The sequence below is a fragment of the Nomascus leucogenys genome, chromosome 4 (genome assembly GCF_006542625.1).
Source record: "Nomascus leucogenys isolate Asia chromosome 4, Asia_NLE_v1, whole genome shotgun sequence".
NCBI lineage: Eukaryota > Metazoa > Chordata > Mammalia > Primates > Hylobatidae > Nomascus > Nomascus leucogenys.
In genome coordinates this window covers 85,648,285-85,661,183 of record NC_044384.1, presented here as the reverse complement: position 1 = coordinate 85,661,183, position 12,899 = coordinate 85,648,285, and the positions used below count along the sequence as shown (strand labels likewise).

At 56.0% G+C, this 12,899-nt stretch overlaps 1 protein-coding gene across 2 annotated transcripts; it reads left to right on the top strand.

Moving 5' to 3' along the window:
* Nucleotides 1–3,137: 3,137 nt before the first annotated feature.
* GAL3ST3 (galactose-3-O-sulfotransferase 3) lies at nt 3,138–10,370 on the top strand. 2 transcript variants are annotated; one of them, XM_030811244.1, is made up of 3 exons: nt 3,138–3,324; nt 6,780–7,016; nt 8,643–10,370. In XM_030811244.1, exons 2-3 carry the CDS (start codon nt 6,892–6,894, stop codon nt 9,811–9,813), a joined length of 1,296 nt encoding a protein of 431 aa, XP_030667104.1. In that variant the 5' UTR covers nt 3,138–3,324; nt 6,780–6,891; the 3' UTR covers nt 9,814–10,370. The 2 variants fall into 2 exon arrangements, with proteins under 2 accessions (XP_030667104.1, XP_030667105.1); XM_030811245.1 differs by lacking the exon at nt 3,138–3,324 and adding an exon at nt 8,403–8,430 and having other exon boundaries at nt 6,927–7,016.
* Nucleotides 10,371–12,899: the final 2,529 nt, after the last annotated feature.

Sequence of the window (12,899 nt, the reverse complement as noted above, 5' to 3'; positions counted from 1 at the left end):
CCACTTTCCGGAACTTCCGGCGGCGCCGTAAGCCACGTCCTCTCTGGCTGGGAGGCGACGCTCACTGAGGCCCACCCGCTGCCGTGCGCTGGGCGACGAGATTCGCCGCAGACGCACCTTTCTCCAGTGGCCCCTCGGCGGTCTGGTCGCGAGGCCTCCTGGTAGTTGTAGTGCGCAGGTCTCGGTCTCTGCGGGCCCTGCGCCCGGCGACGGCCCCGAAGGCCGGCGGCGGGCCGGAGGGCGGGGCTACGAGGAGGGCTGGCACTGCCCGGAGGGAGTGTTTTCTGCTCCTCACCTGCGGGAGCGAAGGCTCTCAAGCTTTCCGACCCGGCTCCCCGGTCAGAGCCTCGGACGCTTACGCTCCCAGGGAGTCCCGAGAGACTCATTTCCCCGGCGGCCCCGCGTTGCGGGCGCCAAGCGGGAGGCTGGAGTCGATGCCTGGGATAAAACAGTGTCTGATTGTCTGCCCGCCCACCCCCGGGCCAGGCCCGGATGAATGGGCTGAAAGGGGATCCGAGCCGGGAGAGCAGCGGGCCTGCCCGGGCTGAGCTCCAGCTGCCGACCTGGGGGAAGGGCGACACTAAAGCCCCCTTTTCCACCTTCCAGGCCGGCTCAAATGTCGTCTTCTCCACTAAGCCTCCTCCCGCTTTCCTTTCCTTTCTTAGAGCTCCCATAATACATTCGAATCTCCACCGTTTAAGTCTTTCTTGCCCTTTCTTCCTACCTCCATCCCAAAAATGCGAGCAGGGACTTGATCTTTTTCAGTCTCGCATCGCCTGGCGTTCAAGAGGCGCCCAATAAATGATTACTGGAAAAAAAGGAACAATGTTTCTGGTGACAGCATTTGTGTCTTTTTTAGTCTCGAAAATAAACTCAGGCCCTTTTCCCTTGGCCGCACCTGCACTGGGGGCCCCACCTTGCCTCCCACTCCCCACCCCAAAAACCCGTGGCCTTTGGAGACAGAGGCAGAGACTGGCAGGGATTCTTGCCTGCCTAGCTTCCACCTCTCCCTGTCCCACACCATCAATTCAGTTTCTCTCCCCACCTCTGCCACTAGCTCTGCCCTCTCACTGACAGCTAGGCTCACTGTGTTTTTATGTGTGTTGAGAAAGGGAGTGGGGAGACTTAAGTGAAATGGTCACATTTTCCCCCTACACATCCCCTTCAGATCTTTTCTCCAGCTCCATTTTGCCAACTTCCCCCAGTGGAGAAGCTAGGAACAGGGAAAAAAAAGAATGGGGCACCAGGTCCGGGGAAGGTGAGGTTTGGGAGAGACAGGGAAAAGGACCGGGTTGAGAAAGGTTGGCTCACATCCTAGCACTGGGTGGGAAGTCCTCTTTCTCCTACCCAAACCTTGACCTTTCCCCTTTCCATCAATATCACTATGGCAGGCTCCTGCAGCCACTCCCAGAGGAGAAGCCAAACCCGGAAAGGACAGTAACGAAGACAGAACAACGGCGCCCTTCCCTCCAGCTTGTCAGCCCGCTCAGGCAGAACCTTTCTAGCCCAAAGGAAGGCTCTTCTGCCCCCTATAACTGGAGAGCCCAGGGAAGGTCATCTGAGGCTGAAGGCCCCAAGGCACATGCCTTGTGTAGGTGCTAGGGAAGGGGTCGGGGTCTCTGAGGCAGGATAAACTAAAGGCTGATGGTGGAGTCTCATTTTATTTATTTATTTATTTATTTATTTATTTATTTTTTATTTTTTTTTTTTGAGACAGAGTCTCGCTCAGTTGCCCAGGCTGGAGTGCAGTGGCTCTATCTCTGCTCACTGCAAGCTCCGCCTCCTGGGTTCACACCATTCTCCTGCCTCAGCCTCCCAAGTAGCTGGGACTACAGGCACCTGCCACCACGCCCAGCTAATTTTTTTGAATTTTTTTTTAGTAGAGACGGGGTTTCACCGTGTTAGCCAGGATGGTCTCAATCTCCTGACCTCGTGATCCGCCCGCCTCGGCCTTCCAAAGTGCTGGGATTACAGGTGTGAGCCACCGCACCCGGCCTGGAGTCTCATTTTATAACAGCCCTGGGAAGGAGGCAAGGTCTCAAGATCCCCCTCCCCCACGATTTTGTACACAGTGGAAGATTGATGGGCAGAGAAGGTGACATGCCCAAGGGGCCGAACTGGGGCCACCAGCAGTCCTTCTGACTCCGAGAGTCCCTATTTCCTCCTTCTCAACCATAACAAGGACCCTCACACTATTTCCTATGTGGTCCTAGAAGGGCATATACAGCCCCTTCCAGTCCCACCTTTGGGTGGCTACCCAGCTCCAGGATCCTTGCTTTACCAGGCCCAGAGCAAAATAGAAAGCAGGTGTGCAGGCCAGCCACAGAACCCAGTGTGGGGCTCTTGATGTCTGGCATGGCTTTGGGAGGTGCTGCTGCCCAGCTCCCAGGTGATGGGAACTGAGGACTAAGAAGTTCACATGGAGCCTTCGTGTGTATTATCTCTGCTACCTCAGAACAGCTTCCCATTTTAGAGCTGGAAGCAATAGGGCTCAGGGAGTTGCCTCTTGACTCTGGGATTTAAGAGCAAACCAGGATTGAACTTGGGTTCTTTGATGCCTGGTGGCAGGTGCCTAGGCAGGGGTCCCAGCCTCACTATAGCTCTGGTCAGGAGTGAGTGGGTCTGGAGTCCTAGTGAGGAAGAATGGGTGAGCAGCCAGAAGCTACATCAGAGGGTACGGGGGACACACTGGAAGGGAAGGGGGTGTGTGGGCAGAGATGGGACCAGACAAGGCTGGAGCACTGCTTCTCTGCTGGAGGAGGACAGAGAGGATGTGGGTACCTGCAAGTGTACCTGCGTCTTGCTCACCCAGAAGCCCAAGTATGACCGGTGGTGCCCCAGAATACCCAGCAATGCAGGAGTATCCAGACACCTTCCCGGCCTCAGTTTCCCTGCCTGAGTGAGAGAAGGGAGCTGGCCACATTAGTGTCCAACTCTGCAAGGTTGCCAGAGTAAGACAACTGCATCTGAAGATGCCACCCAGAGACTGTTCACGGCAGCCAGCGGGCAAGCCAGGGAACCCCCCCCACCCAGCCCGTCCCCCTTCCTTTCCCCTCTCTCCTACTTGCTCGAGGCCTGGCCCCGCCCCTCGCCTTCCTCCGGTGTGCGATGGGGGGCGGGGGGCGGGGGGCGGGCAGAGCCGGGAGGAGCGAGCCTAGCGGACGCCGCCACCTGATCCCATCCAGGCGCTGAGAGGCAAGCCACCGGCACTCGGCGCGCAGAGCCCCGGGCACCCTCGGACCCCGTGCGGATTTCGAGACAAGGGTCCAGAGATAGCGGCGGCCGCCCCCAACCCGGGCGAGAGGCAAAGCCCAGGCGCGCGGTGTGAGTACTGCAGTGGCCAGCATGGGGTTGGGGGGGTGGGAGTGGACCAGACCAGGATGGGGGCCGAGAGGCGGGCGGACGAGTGTCTTGGGGGCCTAGTGCCTGGAAAGCATGAGGAGGGGGGCGCTCTACCCCTGGAAAGTGGGAGAAGATAGGGTGAGCGGGCCAATCTGGCCTATCCCCTATGGTGATCAGATCCCACTGGCAGGATCCCTGGGGGATGCTGGGATGAAATTGAGGGAGTGGGAGGTATGGTGCGGGTGGGCAGTAATGGAGACAGGAGGATGGAGGGATTTCCGAGGCAGGGATGACGCGGGGGTGGACGAGAGAGAGAGGAGGCTGGGGGGGCCAGGGGCAGACCTGGTGCAAGCTGGTGGGTGGGGGAGGAGGAAAAAGAGGGAGGTGGAAAGATTTGCTCTCCCGGGCCAGTACTTTACAGACCCCCTCAGCCCTTCGCCCCTTCCTCTGGAGCACCCTGGGTCAGGGTCCCTCAACACTGGGCTGTCCCATCACTCAAGTCAGGACAGGATGGAGTCTCCAGGCCATCCAGCAGTCAGGTCCAAGTGGTCCAGTCCAGGGCACCCCTTCCTCTGAGTGCATCGGTTTCAGCTCTAGAGCTCAGAGGAGACGGAGGAGAAAGGGCTCCTTTAGGAGGGTGGGCACCCAGGCCCATTTTCAAAGCTCTGGTCGGCTCTACTATTTCTTTGGTTCCCTGGAGAAAAGCTAGCAATTTGCAAAACTGGGCAGCAGCGTGAGGTAGATTGTTCTGACTAAAATTAGCACTGACATTCTGATGAGTGGCATCCTGACCTGCCTGGGATAGCTGGGAGAACTCTCTCTCCATGGAGAAGACACCAGGCACAATGGGGAGTTGTGTGAAGCATCTGAGGGCAGGAGCCAGGGCCACTGCTCTAAAGCGTGGCTCCAGCGGCACCACCATGCACCCCACACAAGCCAGAAAATCCGATGGAAACCCAGCCCAGTGGCCCCCTCCCTGAGAGGCACTGCCTTGGCCCCATCTCCAAAACAGGCATCTTGGAGTCATATTGCCAAAGGAAGGCAGGCCTCCCACAATGTCCAAGCAGCACCCTCTCTCAGGACCTGGAATGTTTAGCCTGGCCAAGTGCCCACCCAGAGGAGACAGGGTTACTGCTTCCAAATACCTGAAGGTCTGTCATGGAGAAAAATGTTCTGTGTACTCTAGGAGGGCAGCAATACCAAGAGTGCAGAATGGGAGGTGGAAGGGGCAGGCCGAAGCAGGTGCTACCACTGGCAGTCCCGGAAAGAACCTGAACAGCTCTAAGTTGCTCGGAAATGGACCAGGCTGTATCGGGAGGTGATGAACACCCTGTTATTGACAGTGGCCATACAGAAGCTGGTGCCCACCTTCAGGGGCTGGTGTCCAGGGAATTCCTGCACTGAGGATGCCCTGTCCCCTGTCCTTAAGCAGGCCTCAGACTGGGGCCTGGCTAGCTCCCCAGAGCTCAGCCATGTGGGGAAGTGGGGAAAGGCCCGGGAGTGGGACGGAGGGGGATACCAGGCACCTGTCACTCTCTCTGTGCGGCCAGTAGAAGCTCTGCCCCCGGGAAAGGTCCCCCATAGCTAGGCTTGACTTCCTTGGCTGACCCTGAATCCTCTGAGAAACAGGGTGGTTTCTGCAAGTTTAGCAAAAGTGGATGTAGACTCCCCTCTTCCCATCTTGGGACACTTCTGTCTAACCACCAAGTTCTCTAAGCAGCAGGAGCGACAGAGGAAAAAGGTGTGTATCCTTAGAGGGCCAAGGGCTCTCACTTCCTCCTGCAAGCAGCCCCAGCCAGGCAAGGCTAGCCCTTCTCTGCACCAGCAATCCTTGAAGAGACAGGGAGGGCCTTAGACTTCCTCTGTTGTGCCCTTGGTTGCCCTCTGTGGCTAGACCCTTTACCCTTGGCTCCAGCCGGATTAAGTCTGTCTGCAGGCAGGTGGAGGGAAGCAGCGATAAGGCCTAGAGAGAATGGGAGGCATAAGCAGAACATCTTTCCACCCAAACAGGTTTAAATGTAATCCAGGATTAAGGGAGCAGGGTCAAGAAGAGAGACTGGAAGCCAAGCCCAGGGCTCCCAGAAAAGGTGATGATCAAAAGGTTTTTCACATTACCTCACCCCTCCTGGGACCCAGGTGTCCTAGTTCCACATGCACATGCCCATCAGGTTCCAGGCTCCCCTTCCCCCGTGGAGAAGGATACGTGTGAGGGCTGAAGCTAAACTTGAACCTGGAGACTGAGGCCCCACCCTAGCTTGGGGACAGGCATCACTGCTGAAGTGGAGCTGCCCAGGATTGGGCTGCCCTTAAGCCAAGGCATTCCTGTGGGGAAAGGAGACTTGTACGAGACCAAGCCCTCCTCCCTTCTCTTACTCCTGGGCTTACCTGGGATGGAAGCGCACCTTCTCCTGGAGATCCTCAGTAGGGCAACGAGCAGGAGCCACCTCTTACCCGACCCTCACCCCGCCCAGGCTGCCATCCCATTGCTTTGGTCAGGCACTTTTCCCTTCAGTCAGCTGATGGGGCCGCCTGGGTTTCAGGTGTCTGGGGATGGAATCCAGATAGGGCTCCAGGATTTCAAGACCTTCCTTTCCCTCATGAATTTCTCAGTCTTGGGCCCTCAGGGCAGGAGCCCAAATAGGAGCGCTCAGGACTCAGAAGCATGCAGAATTGCCAGAGTCTAGGGCAAGGTTGGGGAAATCAGTTCTCTACAGAAATAGCATATACAGTGTCTAAGGGCATGGACTTTGGAGCCAGAAACAGCAGGTATGAATCTCATTTCTACTGTTACCAGCTGTGTAGCTATGGACAAGTGATATAATCTCTTAGAGCCTCAGTTTCCTTATCTGTACAGTGGGAATAATACCTAGGTCAGGGCTGTGGTGAGGACTAAATTGGATTAAGTATGTAATAATATAGTACATAGAGTAAGCCTGCAGTGTCGACTCAAAGCCATATCGATCCAAGGAGGTGAAGGCCTGATCAGTGTTTCTGAGGAGCTCGGTTTCTCTGGGGAGTCAGGACCAACCCTGGGCTAAAGCAATTGGGCAAGGAGTCCCGGGGGAGAGGAAACTTTGAGTTGAGACCTCTATGTTCTGAGCCAAGCCCTGGCGCTGAAGCCACTCCACTGGGGAGACATGTACAAATGACCATGAGACAAAGACGAGTTAGGAGCAGGCAGAGAGACAGAGACAGGGCTGAGGAGTGGGAGTGGCTACAGCCTGAAGGGCTGGCTACACCCCAGACCCTGTAATTCCACCCAAGACTAGGTTATCTGGAGCAGCGAGGAGATAGGGTCTTGGTAACGGGAGGTAGGAATCCGATCTGCCCTGGCCTCTCTGCTTACCCCACCTCTTGGAGCTCTTTGCATCAGACCTGCTGGGGGCCAGATCCCATCTCCTCTGCCCACTGCAAACCCGTCTGCCTTCTTCTGCCAGGCTTCTCAGGAACACTGGCCCTGCTACCAGAGCCGCAGGATCCCCCATGAGTGCCTGTGAAGGGAGTCCTGGATAGTGAGGCCCTGGCTGGTCCAGGGGTAGGTACTCCGCCATGCCACCCATCCTCCAGCGCCTGCAGCAGGCCACCAAGATGATGAGCCGCCGGAAAATCCTGCTGCTGGTGCTAGGGTGCAGCACCGTAAGCCTTCTCATCCACCAGGGAGCGCAGCAAAGCTGGTAAGGGGGCGTGGCCCCGGCGAGGGGGCGGGGCCCCAGGGGGGCCAGAGCTCCCCTCCCCATTCTTCCATCTGTCAGAAGGGTCCCGCTAGGCTTTGCTCCTTCCCTCTATTCTGAAAGTGCTTTCCCTTTAGGGCCACACGGCCTCCCTGGACAGGGACTGCTCTTCAATGAAAGGATTGAGTGACTTGCTCAAAGTTACAGAATCAGCTGAGATCCGAATCCAGCTCAACTCCCCACAGCATGCAGCTAAGCATTTCACCAGTGGAAACAACTTCTCAGGACTTCCCTAGTGCTGGGCAAGGCCAAGTCCCCTCACTTCTCTGAGCCCCAGTTTTCTCATCTATAAAGTGAGACATGATATGTGTGACACAGCCAGTCACCCTCATACAGGATACCATGTGATTCATGGGAACCCCGAACCTATTCCTGACTCACTGTGTGAACCCAACAAATCCCTGCACCTCTCGGGGACTTCATGTTCCCATTTTCTACACTGTCTTCCCCTGAGAATGGTGTGAATGCGCCCAGCCCCCCTTGCCAGATAATTTGGTTTGAAATCCCAAACACCCATGTTTTAAGAATGAAGCAACACAAATGAAAGCTTCACGAGGGCTAAGATTGTTTTTGTATATTACTGTATTTCTTGAACCTAGCATAACCTGGCACATAGTGGACACCCAAAAAATATTTGATGACTGAATGAATGAGGCTCTAGAGGCCTCAAGGGAAACATAACAATGGGTTGCTGCAAAGCCCAGTGCCAACCATCTACAAAGTGAGGAGCCAGTTAAAGGGTAAAAATGAGAAAGAGCAAAAGGATTTAGTGACTATGTGAGTCATCTCCAGACTTTGTGTAAGTGATTGTTCTCCTTTTGGGCCTCAGTTTCTACATATACAAAGTGGGATTCCTCAAAGATCTCCAGGGGTCTTTGTCCCTTATTTATTACTGCATAAACAAATTATCTTAAAGCTTAGCAGCTGAAAACACAAACATCTGTTATTGTGGGTCAGGAAGCCAGGTGTGGCTTACTGGTAACTTCTGGACCAAGGTCTTTCATGGGGTTGCAACCAAGGTGTTTGCTGGTGATGCAGCCTCATCCCAAGGCTTGATTGGAAGGGATCAGCCTTCCAAGCTCACTCACGTGGTTTTGACAGGCTTCAGGTCTTCAAGCGGGCTGGTGGACTGAGGGCCTTAGATCCTTGTGGGCTTTTCCCACTTAGTGGTAGCTCCCTATAGGGCTGTCTACCATATGGCAGCTTGCTTCCCCCACCATCTGTCATCCCGGATTGAGTGGAAGACACCAAGATACTAGCCAGCCAGTCTTTCTATGATGAAACTTAAGAAGTGACATCCCATCATTTCTGCCCTCTTCTCTTCTTTAGATGCAATGATATGTCCAGCCTAACTCAGGTGAGGGGAATACTTAAGGGCGTGACTATCAGGAGGCCAGCAGGGATCACAGGGGGCATCTTAGAGGCTACCAAGCATCGCCCTCGACCTTTCCATGAGTGCAGCCCAAGCGAGGCCGCGCTGTGGGGCATCCCACAGTCCTTGGGTAAGGGCAGGGGTCAAGCGGCAGCCCCCTCACACCCTCCTCTCCGCACACCCCCTGGGCCCGGCAGGTACCCCAAGCTGTTCCCCCTGAGCTGCCCTCCTCTGCGGAACTCACCGCCACGCCCCAAGCACATGACCGTGGCCTTCCTGAAGACTCACAAGACGGCAGGCACGACGGTGCAGAACATCCTGTTCCGCTTCGCCGAGCGCCACAACCTGACGGTGGCCCTGCCGCACCCGAGCTGCGAGCACCAGTTCTGCTACCCACGCAACTTCTCGGCGCACTTCGTGCACCCGGCCACGCGGCCGCCGCACGTGCTGGCCAGCCACCTGCGCTTCGACCGTGCGGAGCTGGAGCGCCTCATGCCGCCCGGCACCGTCTATGTCACCATCTTGCGCGAGCCGGCCGCCATGTTCGAGTCGCTCTTCAGCTACTACAACCAGTACTGCCCGGCCTTCCGGCGCGTGCCCAACGCCTCCCTCGAGGCCTTCCTGCGCGCGCCCGAGGCCTACTACCGCGCCGGCGAGCACTTCGCCATGTTCGCACACAACACGCTGGCCTACGACCTGGGCGGAGACAATGAGCGTAGCCCGCGCGACGACGCCGCCTACCTGGCGGGCCTCATCCGCCAGGTGGAGGAGGTTTTCTCGCTCGTCATGATCGCCGAGTACTTCGACGAGTCGCTAGTGCTGCTGCGGCGCCTGCTGGCCTGGGACCTGGACGACGTGCTCTACGCCAAGCTCAACGCGCGCGCCGCCAGCTCGCGTCTGGGTGCCATCCCCGCGGCAATGGCGCGGGCGGCGCGCACCTGGAACGCCCTGGACGCCGGCCTCTACGACCACTTCAATGCCACCTTCTGGCGCCGCGTAGCGCGCGCGGGCCGCGCGTGCGTGGAGCGCGAGGCGCGCGAGCTGCGCGAGGCCCGCCAGCGCCTATTGCGGCGCTGCTTTGGGGACGAGCCAGTGCTGCGGCCTGCCGCGCAGATCCGCACCAAGCAGCTGCAGCCGTGGCAGCCCAGCCGCAAGGTGGACATTATGGGCTACGACCTGCCCGGCGGCGGCGCCGGCCCGGCCACCGAGGCCTGCCTCAAGCTGGCCATGCCCGAGGTCCAGTACTCGAACTACCTGCTGCGCAAGCAGAAGCGCCGGGGCGGTGCGCGCGCTCGGCCCGAGCCCGTCCTGGACAATCCCCCGCCTCGGCCCATCCGAGTGCTGCCTCGCGGCCCTCAAGGTCCCTGAGCTCTGCAGGCCTCCAGGAGTATGGGTCCTGCCCTGCCCTCCCAGGAGTCCAGCCAGGGGCTGCCTCCATGTCCCGCCCCATGAGAGCCCTTTCTTTTCAAGGGGCTTGAGTCCCTCGCTGAACTTTGGGGTACGCCTCCCTACCTGAGCCCCCGCTCCCGATCGTGGGCTGAACCCCGCCTTCGGGCACGGCGCTGATAGGCTGGATCCAGCGCTGGGCCACCCTCTCCTTCCCAGCTGGTTGGTGATTTTGACGAGAGGCCTGAGGGCTGTCCAGAACTGCTCACCCTGCCTTTTTCTGGGGGCTGAGTCCCCCCAACCTGTCTTTTCCAAGTGGATAAGCCCAGGCCCCGCGGAGAGAGGCTGAGCCCTAGGGAAAGGCTGCTGCTCTTGCTCTCCCTCCCAGGGCTTGAGGCTCCCTATGCTTTTCTGTCTTCCAGGTTCTACCCTCCCCACAGACCTAAGCTGCCCCCAGTATTTCAGAACCAAGAGTTCTTGGGTTGGGATTTTTGTTTGGTTGGTTTTTCTTTTTTTTAATAAAACATCTTTAAAATGTGCGAGTTGTATGTCAGTCATAGAAGCCGGATTCCCCACATTTGAGGATGAAACGGATGCCCAGGAGGAGCTGTGGCTGGAGCCATGAGAATGGGGGCCTGGACTCAAGTTCCCCGCCCCCCCCCCCCCCCCCGGCATGGGCCCACAACCCTCCTCAACCGCTTGACTGACTGGGCCACCAACACAGACTGGCCACCTCAGCCCCACTCACTTTCCACATCGTTCTTTTTCACAAAATTCTGCGACATTTACTGAGCATCATTTCTGTAACTTGGGGATACAGGTGAACCAGATAGATAGGGCCTTATTTTCATGGAGCTTATGGGGAAAGATTGGAACAGGAGCAAGGCAGGTAAGCAAAGAGGAAGGACTGGAGGGGTTAGAGCAAAACACCTCCTTGGGTGGAAGGAGTATCATTTTCAGTTAAGAGCTGCCTAACTCAGAATTTGACCTCCCCCTGTGAATCAGTGACTTCACTAATCGCCTGCTTTCTTCACAAGAAGACAACTTGGATTCAGATGAAGACCAGTCCCTTTCTGCAATTTCCTTTAACACAGCAAGATAGCCAGCACTTCCAGGTGAAATCTCCCTTAAGACTAGCAGAGAATCGGAACTTTTCTGTTGCTTTCTTCAGAGCTATATCGACATATCTGGACAAGTGATAAAAACAATAGCTATTATGCTCTACGGTGTGCCAGCCACCGTTTAGGGGCTTTATGTATATTAGCTTTGGAGATGGGTGCCGTTTTCCAGGTGAGGGAACTGAAACTTGGGGGAAATTAAGTCAGGGTCACACAGCCAGAAAGTGGCCACTAGGATCTCAACCAAGACAGTGCGGCTTCAGAGTCTGTGCTCACAAGTGCTGTCTGTAGTGCCATTCAAATAAAAAAGGTCACATGCCACAAGCTAGGCTGATTCCCAGCACCTTCCCCCAAAAGAATGTAAAGGGAAGAACCAGGACACTGCTATCAGCAACTCTTTATCCAGTTTTTCATGGAGACAACGGTTGACCTGTTTGGACAATGGACATTACAGTGATTGATTGGCAGGATGCATGACACGCTGGGCTTGAAAGGGGACTGTTTGTATGGCACCCCACTTTTTACCAGCAGAGCTCTGAAAAAGGCAAATAATTAGAATCATGCAAAAGCATAATTAAGTTTATGACATTAGGCAACAGTAAAGAATTGTACCAGACTCAAAGTGATCTATCCAAAAACAGATGTCCTCTGGCCCCCAGCCAATAAGGTGCTTGCCATTGTCTCCATCTGCACCCCCAGCCCTAGCCTCTGGTCATACCTCTGCCAGGAACATCCTTCACCTTGCCCTCAGTTGGCCTGGAAAATTCAGACGTGCCTTTAATTCTACTTTTTTTTTTTTTCTGGACAGTCTCACTCTGTCACCGAGTCTGGAGTGCAGTGGTGCAATCTCGGCTCACTGCAACCTCCACCTCCTGGGTTCAAGTGATTCTTCTGCCTCAGCCTCCTAAGTAGCTGGGATTACAGGTGTCTGCCACCACGCCTGGCTAATTTTTAGTAGAGACGGGGATTGGCCATGTTGGACAGGCTGGTCTCGAACTCCTGACCTCAGGTGATCTGCCCACCTCGGCCTCCTAAAGTGCTGGAATTACAGGCGTGAGCCACCATGCCCGGCCAAGTCTACTTTGATAAGTGTCCTAGTTCATTATGTGTTGCCATAAAGGACTGACTGCGGCTGGGTAAAGAAAAAGGTTTATTTGACTCAATCCTGATGACTAGAAAGTTCAGGATTGGTATCTATATCTGGCGAGGGTCTCAGGCTGCTTCCGCTTGGGACCCCAAGTATGCAGAGACCACAGGGTGAGAGAGGAAGCAAGGGGGTCAGAGGAGGTGCCAGGTCTTTTTAACAACCAGCTCTTGGAACTAAGAGTGAAAAAACTCACTTATCCCCCAGGAAGGTCATTAATCTTTTCATGAGGAATCCATACCCATGAGCCAAACACCTCCCCCCATTAGGCCCATCTCCAATATTGGGGATCAAATGTCAACATGAGGTTTAAGGGACAAACAGCCAAACCACTGCAATAGGCCTCCCCTGGCCTCCCTGGCTCTCAGGCAGGCGGGCCCTCCTTTAAAAACCTTGCCCCGCTTCAGCAGAGAGCACAACTCTGGCCTCAGAAAAATCTGGAATCAGGGGCAAATGGAATCATCAGGCACTAGGAGAGGGTTCTCTGTTTGACTCAGGGGCAAGGGCAAATCCTAAAGCTGAGCAGGGGCTCTGGAACTCTTTGGTGGGAATATCTCCAGCTTCAGCCACAACCCAGGGGAACAGGCCTCAGCCCCTAGGACTCCTGCAAAGAGTCTCCTTCCACCAACAAACACTTGGTGCTGCCTACCTCTGTGCCTATTCCGAACAGTCCCAGAGCTTTGGCAGTGAGTGAAACGTGGTCCCTGCCTTGAGGAGCTCACCCTAAGGTCTAGAGAAGATGTGGAGGCAGCAAACCTGGCCAACAATGACTCGATGGGGATGATCTTGCCTAGTGATTAAACACT

Excerpts from the sequence above, each read along its gene's own strand:
- GAL3ST3 (XM_030811244.1), top strand. The coding sequence starts at position 6,892 with ATGCCACCCATCCTCCAGCGCCTGCAGCAGGCCACCAAGATGATGAGC. Across the intron at positions 7,017-8,642 it reads CAGGGAGCGCAGCAAAGCTG|GTACCCCAAGCTGTTCCCCC; the intron begins GTAAGGGGGCGT and ends TGGGCCCGGCAG.